This window comes from Rhea americana, unplaced genomic scaffold (genome assembly GCF_003343005.1).
Source record: "Rhea americana isolate MKP2758 unplaced genomic scaffold, rheAme1 scaffold_32, whole genome shotgun sequence".
NCBI lineage: Eukaryota > Metazoa > Chordata > Aves > Rheiformes > Rheidae > Rhea > Rhea americana.
Window position 1 is genome coordinate 3,528,194 of NW_028186446.1, and position 13,604 is coordinate 3,541,797.

The 13,604-nt window shown below is 40.8% G+C and overlaps 1 protein-coding gene across 1 annotated transcript; it reads right to left on the bottom strand.

Moving 5' to 3' along the window:
• Positions 1-7,394: 7,394 nt before the first annotated feature.
• Positions 7,395-13,404, bottom strand: TFPI2 (tissue factor pathway inhibitor 2). The gene is made up of 5 exons (XM_085310512.1): positions 13,159-13,404; positions 12,882-13,061; positions 12,267-12,446; positions 10,850-11,023; positions 7,395-8,513 (listed from the first exon to the last, which is right to left on the bottom strand). The coding sequence occupies exons 1-5, from the start codon at positions 13,238-13,240 to the stop codon at positions 8,410-8,412; spliced, it is 720 nt and encodes a 239-aa protein (XP_085166638.1). The 5' UTR covers positions 13,241-13,404; the 3' UTR covers positions 7,395-8,409.
• Positions 13,405-13,604: the final 200 nt, after the last annotated feature.

Below are 13,604 nucleotides of genomic sequence, written 5' to 3' on the forward strand. Positions count from 1 at the left end.
CTGAGTACTGTCTGGTGAGATCCCTGGCACCTGAAACACAGGACAGGAAAGAGTCTAAATGTTRGGTGATGCCAAAGCATACAATTCTGAGCAAGACAATTCATATGGACTGTGAACAATCTGGTCTTCTATCACCTTTGAAAATGAAAGGTGGAGTCAGACTTTTGGTCGGTCATATTTTTAAATATATTTACCTAAATAAATAAAGATGTAGGGAGGTTTTGAAAAAGTGTCTGCAAAAATCCCTGGTATATCAATCATAGTTAGACTGTTGGGAACTTTTAAAAAATCCACTAATCATTTATCCGAATAATCAGGGATCAGATACTTTTACAAATGCAATCTTTGTTTTCTAACCTGTTCTGTTTTCACCTTCCATGTGCCAAACACTCTCCACAGAGATACAAGATATGCAATTAATTCCCTAATAACCCCTTTTTTTCACCCTTTGTTACTGAAACTAAGAAAAGAACAGTGACCAAAGTACAGACTGCAAAATCTGTATCATTAGTAAAGGAGACRTTGTGCAAACCAAATACATCCAATACTGTCTCTCTGACACAAGGCAGAGTTTCCATGGCTCTTGATTAGGGCAATAACCATTTTTTCCTGAAACTGAGTGACTGTTAAATGGAAACTAAACAGACAAAACACAGAGAAAAATTGAGTCCTAGCGATGTTTCAGAATGCAAGTATCCAAACATCTGAAACAGAGTAAGTTCTACAATAGTGTATGCACTTTAGCAATAATGTATGCCATTGCTTGATTTGTCCTTAATTATGCATTGCAATTTATCTTCTTATCTGTTCAGTTGAATGTAATAAAATAGTGCAATTATTCAGCTGCAACTCTTCAAGCTGTGCCTTGGTGCACCTTACAGAGCATTGACTTCAATGTGCTGATATTATTGCATCAGCTGGAAAACAAAACATATATTGTTTCATGTTTTTGTATGTTTGATGGAGAAAATATTACCATTAGGCTGYTGTTGAGTACAGTGATACACTTCAAAGGTCTGTTAATACTATGTGCTTTCAACCTGAGAAGCCAGATAGCTGTTTGGATTTTTTTATCTCTTTATGTTTGTACATTAGCTGATCTGTGATAGCGCTGTAATATGACCATGCGGCCAACAAGTTTTCATGTAATGCTCAGAGGATATAAAACCAATATTATTCTGCGCAGTACAATATGTGTCTTGACCATAGGGATAAAGTTTAGTGCACAGAAAGCATGGTGCAGTGGATTTGCTGGAAAGAAAGGAGAAGGCAAGGCTCATACCCAGGTTGACGGGCAGGCAGGATGGCACGATGCAAAGCCCCAGCTCCCTACAGACCTCCCCAGACCACCCCTGAGCAATGCACAACCCGCTCGCTGTGCCTTGCATCCTTTGCTCCGTTACTCCGGCCCRTGCAGCCGGACCGGCTGTGGGGCAGGGCTGCCCCAGCATGCAGTTGGCTGCCCACAGTGCAGCATGGTGCCTCCATGAATCCAAGTGCCCAGCAGAGGAGGGACTTGCCCAGGTAATGGCAACAGGGAGTACCCCAGCCTCCCCAAAAGAGAGATTCGGTCAGATCCTGGACCTTTCTGTGGTGTCCTCAAGCTCTTCTTTGCACTGCCTCAGCTCAGCTAGCCTGACTGCCAGCATTATTTTGCTCTTCACTTCACTTGACTAAGATAGTCACTTATACTTGTTGAATCATTCGTTAAATAAGTTGGGCTGAAAAGGACCTCTGGAGATCATCTGGTCCAACCTCAACTTCTAAACAACAGCTTCTAAGCAAACTGTCAGGTCTTGAGTTTTCTGCCTGCTACATGAACATTACGTGGGCAGAGACTGAAAGGGTAAAGCGGGAAGAATCTGTAAAGAGCCAGACAGGGCTCTCTCCTACTTCCAATTTTGGATTTCCTAGCTGTGCACTACAACGAGCATCACTGAACAGTGTCTCTGGTGAACACGGGTGAATCTGGAAGAGTTGCGATTTTTCACCTTTCTCAAGGGTTTGAAATACATCCTACCTCCTTTCTCTCCATGAAGTCATCTGAATGGGTTCTCAGTGGTTTCTTGACAGCGCCAAGGATTTTAGTAATAAATATTTTGATGGTGTTTTATTGCTCTGATGTCCAGAGCCCCACCCTCTGGAGTTGAAACACAGCATATTTGTGCAAAACATCTTTTGGTCTAAAACAAGAAGGATTTCAAGACTTTTCAGTGATTAATTGAGAAAAATAAAAACAAATGAGCTTTTTGAAGAAGAAAGACTCAAACCTAAATGTAATTAAGTGCTCACTGTCACATTCCAAAGCATAATTCTCCTTCCTAGGAACAGAAATATTAACAAGTTTGTTCAAAACTGAGCAACAAAGAGTTTGATGTTTCTCTGACAACTCGACTTCAATAGATTTGGAAAGAGCCTCTTTATTGTATACCTGGAGATCAACAGCACCTTTCCATCAGCATAATTGCAGAATATASTCTGCAATTTTTTTCAGTCTCAGTTTTAAAAGGAAAATTGAAAWTTGAAAAAAAATGATTTAAGTTTTGCTTCAACCATCTGTTTACATTTTTCAGGTGTTTGTGGCTTTAGATGTTCTATGAAAATAAGAATTTATTGAAATTTATAATGTACTTTTTATCACAGCTCAGATTAACTCAGACTAAAAAGACATCCAGCTGCTATTATGAGATCAGTTAAGGAACCCGGTTTAATTGCCAGCACAAAAGTGACACCTAGATTAGATATCTGCTAACCTTTGATACATCAGAAGGAATATTCAATCTATTTGATGAATTTTAATACAAGTTTAGAAAAGATTTAGAAATTTCTCCTTCATTATAAACCAGTATCTATGTACCTCAATATTGCCTTATATTCTAACACTAGAGAGTCTTGAAAGTGACATTAAAGCTACAGATTTTTTAAAGTTGGAAGGAATAGTCCCTGACAAAACCTAAACAAGGAAATACCTTATTGTTAAGGCAGAGATTTTCTAGGGTTTTTATATTATAGGCTTAAAAGCAACTTTGGTCCTATTCCTATTTGGAGATATACTGRAATAAAGAATCGGGTTAAAGTTTCCTTTCCCAACTGAGAAGAACATATTGCTCCACTAGAGAACACAAACATTCACATTGTGCGTCCAGAAATTGTATGGGCTCTGAAATAAAGCTAGGATTTTTTTTTTCAAATTCACAGAGAAGACCTCAGACAAAGCAGATATATGTGCTGCTGCATGAAGAACCCTGATATGTGCAAGACAGCTTTTCGGCATGTAAAGGAGGTTATTGCAGCCTGTGGACTTGCTCCAGGCATTGGTGAAATCGTTGGTAGAGTCCCACAGGCTGGCACAGTGGGAAGTGTACAGACGTCTCGTAATGAAGTGCATCAGTCTGTATCTTTRTAAGAGTGGTAAATAGCGTTTTTCATCACTGTTTTTATCGTCAGATTTACCTTCCTTTCCTAGAGAGAAAAGAAGCGGAAAAAAGTCTTGCAGTTCTTACTACTTTCTACTGAAGGCATTTTACAAAGGATTCTTTTTAAACCTCAAGAGAACTCAAGATTTTTCCTTTTGACAGCTTCTGTTACAATGGCAAGCATGATCTTGGTTCAATAATGAGCTTTTCAATCTCTTTTATCTCTTAACTTCTTAAATAACTTTTATTTTTAGAATAGCCTCTTTATCTTAATTTCCACACATGGAGAAAAATACCACAGAGAGAATAGTGTTCATATGCATTTATTAATTACTGGGAGTTTTATTATTACATTTTGTACACTAGGCCTTAAAAACATTAATCATGCATTATCCCATTAGAAAAGATTCTGCATACTTGCTAAGTGCATAGTACCTTACCTCCAAGAAAGCTCTCTGAGCAAAAAGTTACAGTTCAGCTGGAGGATGTATGAAAGAATTTAACYCACGGTTAGTATGTTAAAGCCTTTACTAGGGATCTAGCATGAGAAACTATTAGGCCTAATATCACTGTATGTTCATCAGATCGAAGTTGGGCCCCATCAGGTGAGAAAATGGGATCTACGGTGAGTTCCAGTTGTATTTAAAACTCTTCATACACAAGAGTTCAGGACTTAATAAACTGTGTCTCGAAGAGTGTTCATTTTGTCAATATTCATCTAAGTTACTGTCGGTGTTGCCAGTACAGAAGGAAACTTTATTAAAAGGGACTTGTTTTATTCACACATAATAGACACAATGTTTTTAATTACGTAAATTAGTCTTTAACTTGTCTGAATGATCTCTCTCTCTTTTTGGAATAGTTCAGACATTAACTGAGAATGCTCATGTCTCTGGCATTAATTTGGAAATCACAGCTCATGATCACATCACTTACCTAATACCTCAAACAACATGCTTTCATACTTCTTGTTTACACTGATTTTTTTAATAWTATTTCTGTTCCTTAGGCTGTATATACTGTCATTAACACCCCTTCACCTCAGCAATTAAGTAATTTCTCAGATGACAGAAATTACTGTGCAGGACCACCATATACTGAAAAATTAGGCTCACTTCAACAGAAGCAAGAATCTCTGTGCTAATTATCACCAGTGAGAGTTATGCATAATAATTTAAAACTTTCTAGAAAAATAATGAGGGAGGTTTTGCTTTCAATAACACTAACGTAAATGCATAATAATTCTTCTGGCACATCTGCAGTGTGGTTCTTCCAGATTTACATCACCACAGTGAGTTTGAATTTATCTAGTAGAACAGATTTCTTATCACTGACTGGATCATGAACAGCTGCCCTCAGCAGTACAACTGACTTTAAGGCTTAGGGACCAAATCTTCCACGTGTTCCATGATGTAAGTTCACTGATTTTTTTTTTTTTTTAACGTGGACCACTGTGTCTAATAAAACATTGTTTGGTAAAATATTCCCCATTTTTTCCCCTCTGCAGCTGAGAGAATCAATAGAAATGGGGACACTTATGGCAGTCATAAATCTGGCTCAAGAAATACAATCTGAACTGACTGCCATTTTTCTCCTAAAGYATGGAATTATGAGAAAGTCATTTATTAGTGTCAGTCATTGTTAAAATGAGATATGACGAAAGAAAAGTCTGTTAGTCAGCATTAAGTCCGTGGGTAAAAAAGTTATGTTTCCACATGAATTTTCTTCTTTTCTCTTTTTGAAACTTTAAATTCCACTGAAATACAGAGAAAGATGAAGCTACTCTCCTATTCTTGGAACACTTTACWAAGCAATATGAGATTCTTCTTGAGGTCCCTGAGTGGTGCCACAAACTCAGGATGAAGAGCCAGCTTATGTTTTAATTTTTAAGAAGTCTTTGATATATTCCTTCACAGGACACCTCTAAGAAAAGAAGAGAAATTATGAACAGGAATGGAAAGTTAGGGAGCAGTGACCTTATGTAATGGAGTTTAATTAAATCTGCCTGTTCCAGCAACTGATGTTCAGCAGCAGGTGTGACAGTCCCATGCAAAGCACTAGTCATGTGTTTCAGTGGAAGTTTACCTGTGCAAGACAAGATGAACCCTGCTGATTATAATCACTGCTTCCCTCCTCCGCAACAGAAATTTGCACTGTGACACACTATTCCAGTTGCTGGACACTGGCTACTATAATAAAGGTTAATTTGCAGGATGGTGTGGGCCACATTAATTTTCAGTGAGGCAAAATGCTAACAGTTGACCCAACCTTGGACCATTGCTGTTTCATCAGCAAACTGAAAAAGGAAGTCAGTCGTGAGTCATATAAAATGTTGTAGATGATAAAGAATTATTTAGATTAGTCAAAGCCACAGGAGTCTGGAGGGACATGGAAGTAACCTAAGAACTTTAAGCAAAGCAGGGCAGTGGCAGCTGGAATTCATTGTAGATAAAATAAGAGATTAGTTTTTATTTACTGGAAATGCAAAAGGGGATACTGCAGTAAAAGTATTTTACCTGGAATGAAGGACAAATCATACAAAGTGGAATAGCTTCACTAGGAGATCGAAAGAAACTCCTGTCACCTTCTCCTGTTCCCCGAGTCCTCCAGAACAYGGTCATTAGGGAACCCTGCATGAATTATAGCTGTTTTAGGCTAAATTCCTGATTGATACCAGGTAGATAAGGGATTCAAATTCAGGTCTCTGATATTTCACTGAATGCCCCAGCAATATCTCCTTGGATATATTAAAAAAAAAAGGCGTGTGGGGCAGCTACATTATAAGATTCATTAGAAAAGTGGCCACTGCTGCATTCTGGAGGGAGTCCAGTCCATAAAAAAAACGCTCTCACTAAGCCTCTGAGGTGGAACAAGCAGCAAAGTATCAAATTCTTAGATCCCTTCTAGGTTTAGATGCTAGCTGTTATCAAATTGTCCAGACTATGTCACCTGTGACCAGACACCTAGGAACTTCTGAGACCAAAAAGTAAGGAGAGATGGAGCCGTTCTCAAATTTGRGGCTTCAGTTCCCATGTTTCCCTTTACTGCCCATTTAAATCTCTGGTCCCCTTTTGCATCTAGCCCCCAAATACTCCAGTAAAAGTTTTCATGTCAAGCATCAAGACAGATAAGAAGTAATAGTCCTTTTCTCAAATGTGTCACCAGAGATTACACCACACAGTGACGCTTTAAAAAGACGACAACCCTGCCTACTTAGAAACAGCATCTAAACCGAACTGTGACTTCTGAAGTGGGCTTGTGTGTCTGAGTCCAGTCAGAGAGCTGCAACAAACACAGCAGGGTCTATTATTTAAATAAGTTTTTTTGAGATCAAAGACAAAAGCTTAGCTGTAGAAAGTCCAGAGTTGAGAGAAAAAATGGGAAAAATCTTTAGTAGTTTTCCCACCATGTTCCCTCTCTGGAATGGGATAAGACACACACCTGAAAATTTTTAACTGAAAGTTAATGTAATTTCAGCAAAACTCACTCATTTAGAAGCAAGAGGCCTTTGTATTCATCTTCAATAAACAGAAATGATATTAAGACAACCTAACAGCAGTGGTTCTACTTATAAAATAGAAAGAAGACATATTAAATTTTGATTGTCAGCAGGGTAGCTGCGGCTCTAGGCAGAAATGCTGCAGATGTAATTGGTTATGCATAAGCTGGCTATCTTCATAAATGCTATTCAGACAGTGCAACATCGAACAGGAGACCCAGCAGCAGATAATCAGCTTAACTAAGCATCCCTTGAGAACAACTCCTTATGGAGCCAACTGAGCCGTAACGACTGCTGGGAATGAATGAAATTGATGCAATTTACTCACTTTGTTCAAATTAAGACCTCRGTGGAGGGAAGTGATTTAAGAGACAGCTAAACTTTTCTAGAGTCATAATTAGTAAATAATAAGTTTCATTAAACATATTGATCTATGCAACTAATTCAGGATAATTAATAAAATCATATGACAGAACAAGTTCTATTTTTCCCAAAAACATTTTATTAACATTTGTTATGAATTCATAGTAGAAAACATTGTAGGTAAAAAATAATTGGAATTCAGACATGGCTCAAATACAAAAAGAAGGTGCAACGTTATCAGTAGAGGCATAACCTAACACAAGAAATATAATAATGCCTCAAAAGAGGGATTACATGAAATTTGCAGAAGCTTCTGCATTTCTGCTGTTCTTCTGTAACAACCCCTCATAAACACAAATATCAAGATCCTCAGAAGATGTAAATCACTGTTGCTCCATGAAAATCAACAGAAAGTTGCTGATTTGTGCCAGGTGAGGACTAGAGTATAACTTTGTGGAGATTTCAGATGTCATGAAAAAGTAGTGCCTGTGTTTACGTTTTAATAATTGAGTAGCTGGTTGATCATCTTCTTCAGAGTATTTGTTGAGGTATCCCTATTCCCAATTTCCTTTTCTGGAATGAGGCAGATTTAAGCTTATACTTCTTTCATGAAGGCTTCTGAAAACCTTGACTATGAACATGACTATAAAGGATAGTCTACTTATATGATAGTGCCAAAGGATGTTTAATGGCAGATCTATAAACCTCTGCACGCACTTTTGGAAGGTTCCATTTCTTTAGCAAGTAGAAAATGCCAAAAAGATCCATAGTAGGGACCTTGCATTGTACTCTCCTTAGTTATACTAAGAGACTATAGATTTTTCAGATCTTAAYTGATTTGCAACAGCTGGAATATTCTCCCAAGGCAGTAGTAACATTCCCCCATAAAAACATGGAAATCTGAATATTTGGTTTTTACCAAAGTATTACTGCAAGTACAACAGAGCAGGAGAATGAAATTTAAGTTCATTCTTCTTCTATTAAATGCAGTTCTTCTTTCTAAAACGTAAAATGGAAAAAAGTAGTTCTGAAGGACAGAACTATTTGTTGATGTATGTGTTGATAAAACTGTGTGGAAACTATATTACAAAAGAGGAAAGTTAATTTTAAACATCCGTATGTGCACCAGATTTAAGACTTCAGGTTATATGTCTGAGATTTCTTAACCAGTTTTCTCATCATTTTTCTGCGGAGAAGATTTGTTGGCTTGTTGATTCTTGGCTTCTGACTCCCTGCTGCAAAAATAAAGGAAGTAGTTAGGAAAACAGTACGACAAAACAGTTACCACTCCTTATTGCTTGTTTGTTTTTTTTCCTATTATGCTATTCAAGCAGTTGAGCATATAATAACAATCATATCAGAAGTAAAATATGTTCTGGTTTCTCACACACACAAGGTTTCTGGTTTCTCACACACACAAGGTTTCTAATATGTCCAGTTTTGGCACTGAAATTTTACTTTGCTCTTCTTTTCCTGAAGAAGAATCAAAATCTTCRTAGCTGTCCTAGTATTATGATAACAGAATGGAAGTCAAGACTCTTCCACATCTTAAACAAAACAAAACAAARCAGAACTATTACTATATTCCTTTCAATAACATGGGGACAAAGTTTAAAATATGCCCATGGAAAATGAAGAGGAAAAATGATTTAGGTTTCCACACAGAATTGGGTTTCACAAAGGAACTGCAGAGTGGTCAGAAACGGCTGTAAGGGTGATTTCAGCAGGAGCTTATGAAGCGCACGAAACATGTGCATTGCAGTTCGGGATACAAGTACTTCACAGGTCTGAATCTTTGTCTTTATGCTACTGATCTGCCTATATGCAGAGCCCCTGTGGCCAGTTCCCAAACCTTTTATTTTCGCCACAACTCTTGTGGGTTAAGCTTGTTTATTTTCTTTCCTATTTTTTGTACTTAATGAATCAGATACCTGTTTACTCCAAAAACCATAGTCAGTTCAAACACATTTACACAAGAAAGGTCAACTGAATTCAACTCTAGACTCAAAAAAGGATGAGAAATACGGGAGCAAGAGAGAAGGAGCAGCTTAAGTTACCTTGAAGATCTATTTAATGTTGCTGGCCACTCCCAGGTTATAGAAATGTATATGTACAGCTCAGCATTAATTGGCACTAATTATGCCCTTAACACTGGGCTTTGCTTGACCAAGCCCTATTGAATTTTGAAATTCGGAGATTAGTGAAAAAGCTTATAATCGATCCTATATGTTTTGCTGTCCACTGCTCTAGTTACGAGACGGATATTTCTTTACTCCTTCTTTCTTCCACAGATGAAAGAACTGTCAGAGTGGATGCAGCTGCGYGCGTGCAAGGGGCAGAGCGTGAAGGCGAGATGCTGGCGACGTAACTCCCTTCCTTCCCTGCGCGCCGAGCCAGACCTGGCCCCGCAGCAGCCAGGAAGGCAGCGGTGCAAATCAGGCAATCACAAGCCTCTCAGGCAGAGTTCGTGTGCCATTAAAGACCCCATTAAAATACTAGAACAGCAGAGACACGCTCAGACTCGCTGCCCACAAAAATAYTGCTGCCATGAATAATTGGCAGATAATATTTTCACTTCTGAGGACTGTGCTTGGGGTAAAATCCCTGCTGTGCTGAAATTCTCAGGCCCCTGGCTTTCACCTCCAGAGCTGAAGAATCAGGCTGTTACTTCTACATTTCCTCACTTAAATGTTTTTACTACACATATTAAATATTGCAGTATGGGAGCATTTTGCATTTACAATGGATTTGATATTTGTTTCTTCTTTCCAAAGGTGTATGCTAGATASAGCCTCATTTTTTTCCCCATTACTATCATTTATTTTTAAATTCTGTGTTGTTTCTCGCAAAGAAAGTCTGATTTCTGAGTAACTCCTGGGATCAACATGTTTTTCTCGCTCATTGATTTACATATCAACATATTGATTTACATATAAACCAGAATTTTAAGCTYTGCACTCGCTGGTATGAACATACTGTTGCAGGTAAAAACAGATTTGTTTGGACTTACAAGTAGAGCTGGTGGCTGATTTGAACAAACCATAAAAAAAAAATCAGTTATCATTCACACCCTTCACCCCATGGCCATACAAACAGTTGATTCAGCACAACAGATGAGGCAGAAATCTTTAGTAATGGGAATGGGAAATGGGAACAAGCAGCAGGGAACCAAGAGAAGATGATAATGGCTTTAAAATGCTAAAGAAAAAGTAAATTGATTTTCACAACTCACTCTAGTCCTACTTAAAAATATCTGGAAGAAAGAGAGACCTTGATTCTTGCAGGTACTGAACTGTTTGAATACTGATTCCTTGTGGCCTCTACTAAGTTAGACTTTTTTTGTGTGCCCTTCTCCACAAATTACTTTCAAACGGTTCACACTGCATGGTTCTTGTCAGAAGGATTTAGTGTTGCTCCTCAGTTCTTCCTGCCCTCTAAAAATACTGAGTCAAAAATGCAAAAGCCGTACATTTGTAAAAAGCCTCGAAGAGTAAAAGAACGCTCTGAGCAGTAGTTACTGGTATTTGGGTTGGCTGACCCACTTTTGACTGAAAAAAATACAAAATCTTACCTTTTCTACAGACTTTGTAGCAATCTGTTTCAGTGACAAAGTTATTGGCATTTCCACCACAGCCAGTATATTTGAACTCCTTACACGTTTTGCTCTTGGTGTCATAGTAATAGCGAGTCACAGAAGAAGAACACAATCCTTCATCCTTTGGGCTATAGCACAACAAGGGACCAGCTAAAAAAAATGCAGAAAGAGAGAGAGCAAAAAAAAAAGGTAATTTCTATGTCTGGCTTCTTAAAATCTACCCTACTGCAAATTTTGTGGATAAACAGCTCTTGTTCCCACTGAAATGCCACAATTGTTATCAATGACTTCAGAGACTCACTACATCTTATGCTCTTCAGTTACAACTTTGCAGACAGCAACAGACAGTCTCCAAAATAGTGTTACTAGTGCACAAGTGAAATTCAGCTGCTTTCCCCATGTGCAGTGCTATACATTTGACAGCTGAGATGTTCTAATAATCTGGGCCAAAGTCCAATTCCATATACGTAGGAATATAATAATAATTGCAATGGAACTACCTCTGTAGATGATAAAGGTAGTGTTTTATTTATCCCTTCTATGATTTTGACAGCAAATTCTGTTTATAAATAAATCTCTTGCAGCAAAATCTGCAAAACCCACCATTTTCCTCACAAGAATCATGTTACTTTTTGTCTGAACAAGATTTCGCTTCTGTTGCTGGAAATCTTTTCCCAMTTTATTGCACATGCAAGAAGGAAACTAAAAATAATTTAGATTTCACCTAAGAAAATATTGCCGATCTGTCATCAACAAAAAATAACTTGTCTCTTTAAGTGCTAATAAAGCTTAGGTAGTGATAGTTCTGGCACATTCTGGTAGACAATATCTTGCACTAGATATTAACCTGGTGTTTATGATAATGTTAAGATACAGTCACCTGCTCAATATTCCTATCTTTCTGCTTTATATAGCTCATACAGAGAGACAGTGAAGAGTCGTTTGAGATGAGCCAAAGAACTTTTATCAGGAGTTGAGCTGACGAGTGTCAAAAACTCAAGCAACCTAACAATATCGCTTGATCAGTCTTGAAATTTAAAAAGGCACTTTGCACTTTATATTATTTCACTTCCCTGAACATGACAGCCAAAACATCTCATACATTTGCCTCAACACAGCGTATGACCTTATATCCCTTCAGATTATACATGTACACTTCTTTAGAAGTCAAGAGATTGGTCAGGTGCAGCTGTGGGCATATTTAAGGTCACAATATTAAATTAACACAGCTGAGACAAGCAACCCATGAAAGTCTGCAGACAATATAAACATCTGTTTCACAGAAGTCAAAAATACCACTGTAAGGGTATCCAGAGGAAAATACCAAATAAAATATCATCTTTGTATCACTTCAAAACCATCTATTTTATTAGAAACTTGGAGCAGTCATTACTTTTCTCTGGCAGACAGTGGTCCACACAAGACTGCACATCTCTGAAGTTGTTGTCATTTCCATAGCAGCCACCATAGATGAACTCCTCACACCTCATCGAGCTCAAGTTAAAGGCGTATCTTCTGAGATGACTTCTGCAAGGTCCCCCGTCAGCCTCCATCCGGCATAATTTAGGCACTTCTGCAACAAAAAGAATTTCGACCTCAGTAYAGTGCACCCTTTGCGCACCCATACTAAATAACATAGAAGTTTAMATAAAGTGCTAATATTCTGGTCATACCCAAGGCTCCACTTGTCATACAGGGAGAATCCAATGCATTATCAGTTAGCAACTCTTTGTAATACTAAATTTTAAAAATTAACAAGTAAATCCCCCATGACTGCTCTACCACGATGCTCCATGTAAGGCGGGAAGCAGCGAGGCAGTCGCTACAAGCAGGGCACAGAAGAGCCCCTCGAGCAGCGCAGCCTCCCTGGGTGTCCCGCGGGCCCTGCCCGCCCCGGGGGGAGGGCAGCGCGCCCCAGTGCGGACCGCGGCGCACGTCGGGGCCGGGGGGGGGGCGGCGGGAGCGGGGCCGGGGGTGCCCCGTCGGCGCGGCGGGGCCTCGGACTCACTCTTGATGGTCCAGCAGCTCTTCTCGCAGTCGTCGGGGCTGAGGAAGTTGTTGGCGTTGCCCAGGCAGCCCCCGTAGGTGAACTCCTGGCAGGTCTGCGTGTACCTGTCGTAGTACCAGCGCGGCACCAGGGCGCGGCAGGGGCCGTCGTCGGGGGGCAGCAGGCAGGCGCGCTGCTTCTCTGCGGGAGACACGAGCGCCCGGGGCTGAGGCCACCGCGGCGGCGGCCCCGGCCCCGCGCAGCCGCCCGCGGGGCCCCGCGCAGCGCCCGCTCCTACCTGTGAGGGGCCGCGGGGCCAGGGCCGCGCAGGCCAGCGCGGGCAGCAGCAGCGCGGGCAGCGGGAGGCGGACGGTGGCCATGTCGCGGTGGCGGCGGCGGGCGGGGAGGGCGGTCTGGCAGGCGGCGGGGTCCCGGCAGCGGGCGGCGCTGCCCGGCCCGACGGCAGCGCTTTATATGCGCCGAGGCGGCTGGCGCGGCCGCCTTCCTCCTTGCGCATGTGGTGGGAGGAGAAGGTCTGATTCAGCGGGGCCGCAGCCCCGCTGACCCGGCCGTCACCCGGGCGCGGCAGGCTGCGCGGCCGCGGGAGCCCCCCGCCTCCACGCCGCCGGGTCCGCGGGGCGGCCCCCAGCGAGGGCTGGTCCCGTCGGGATGTGCCGCTCCGCTCCGCGCCGCTCCGCACCGCTCCGCTCCGTCGCGGCCGGCGGGAGCTGGCGGGGGTCCACG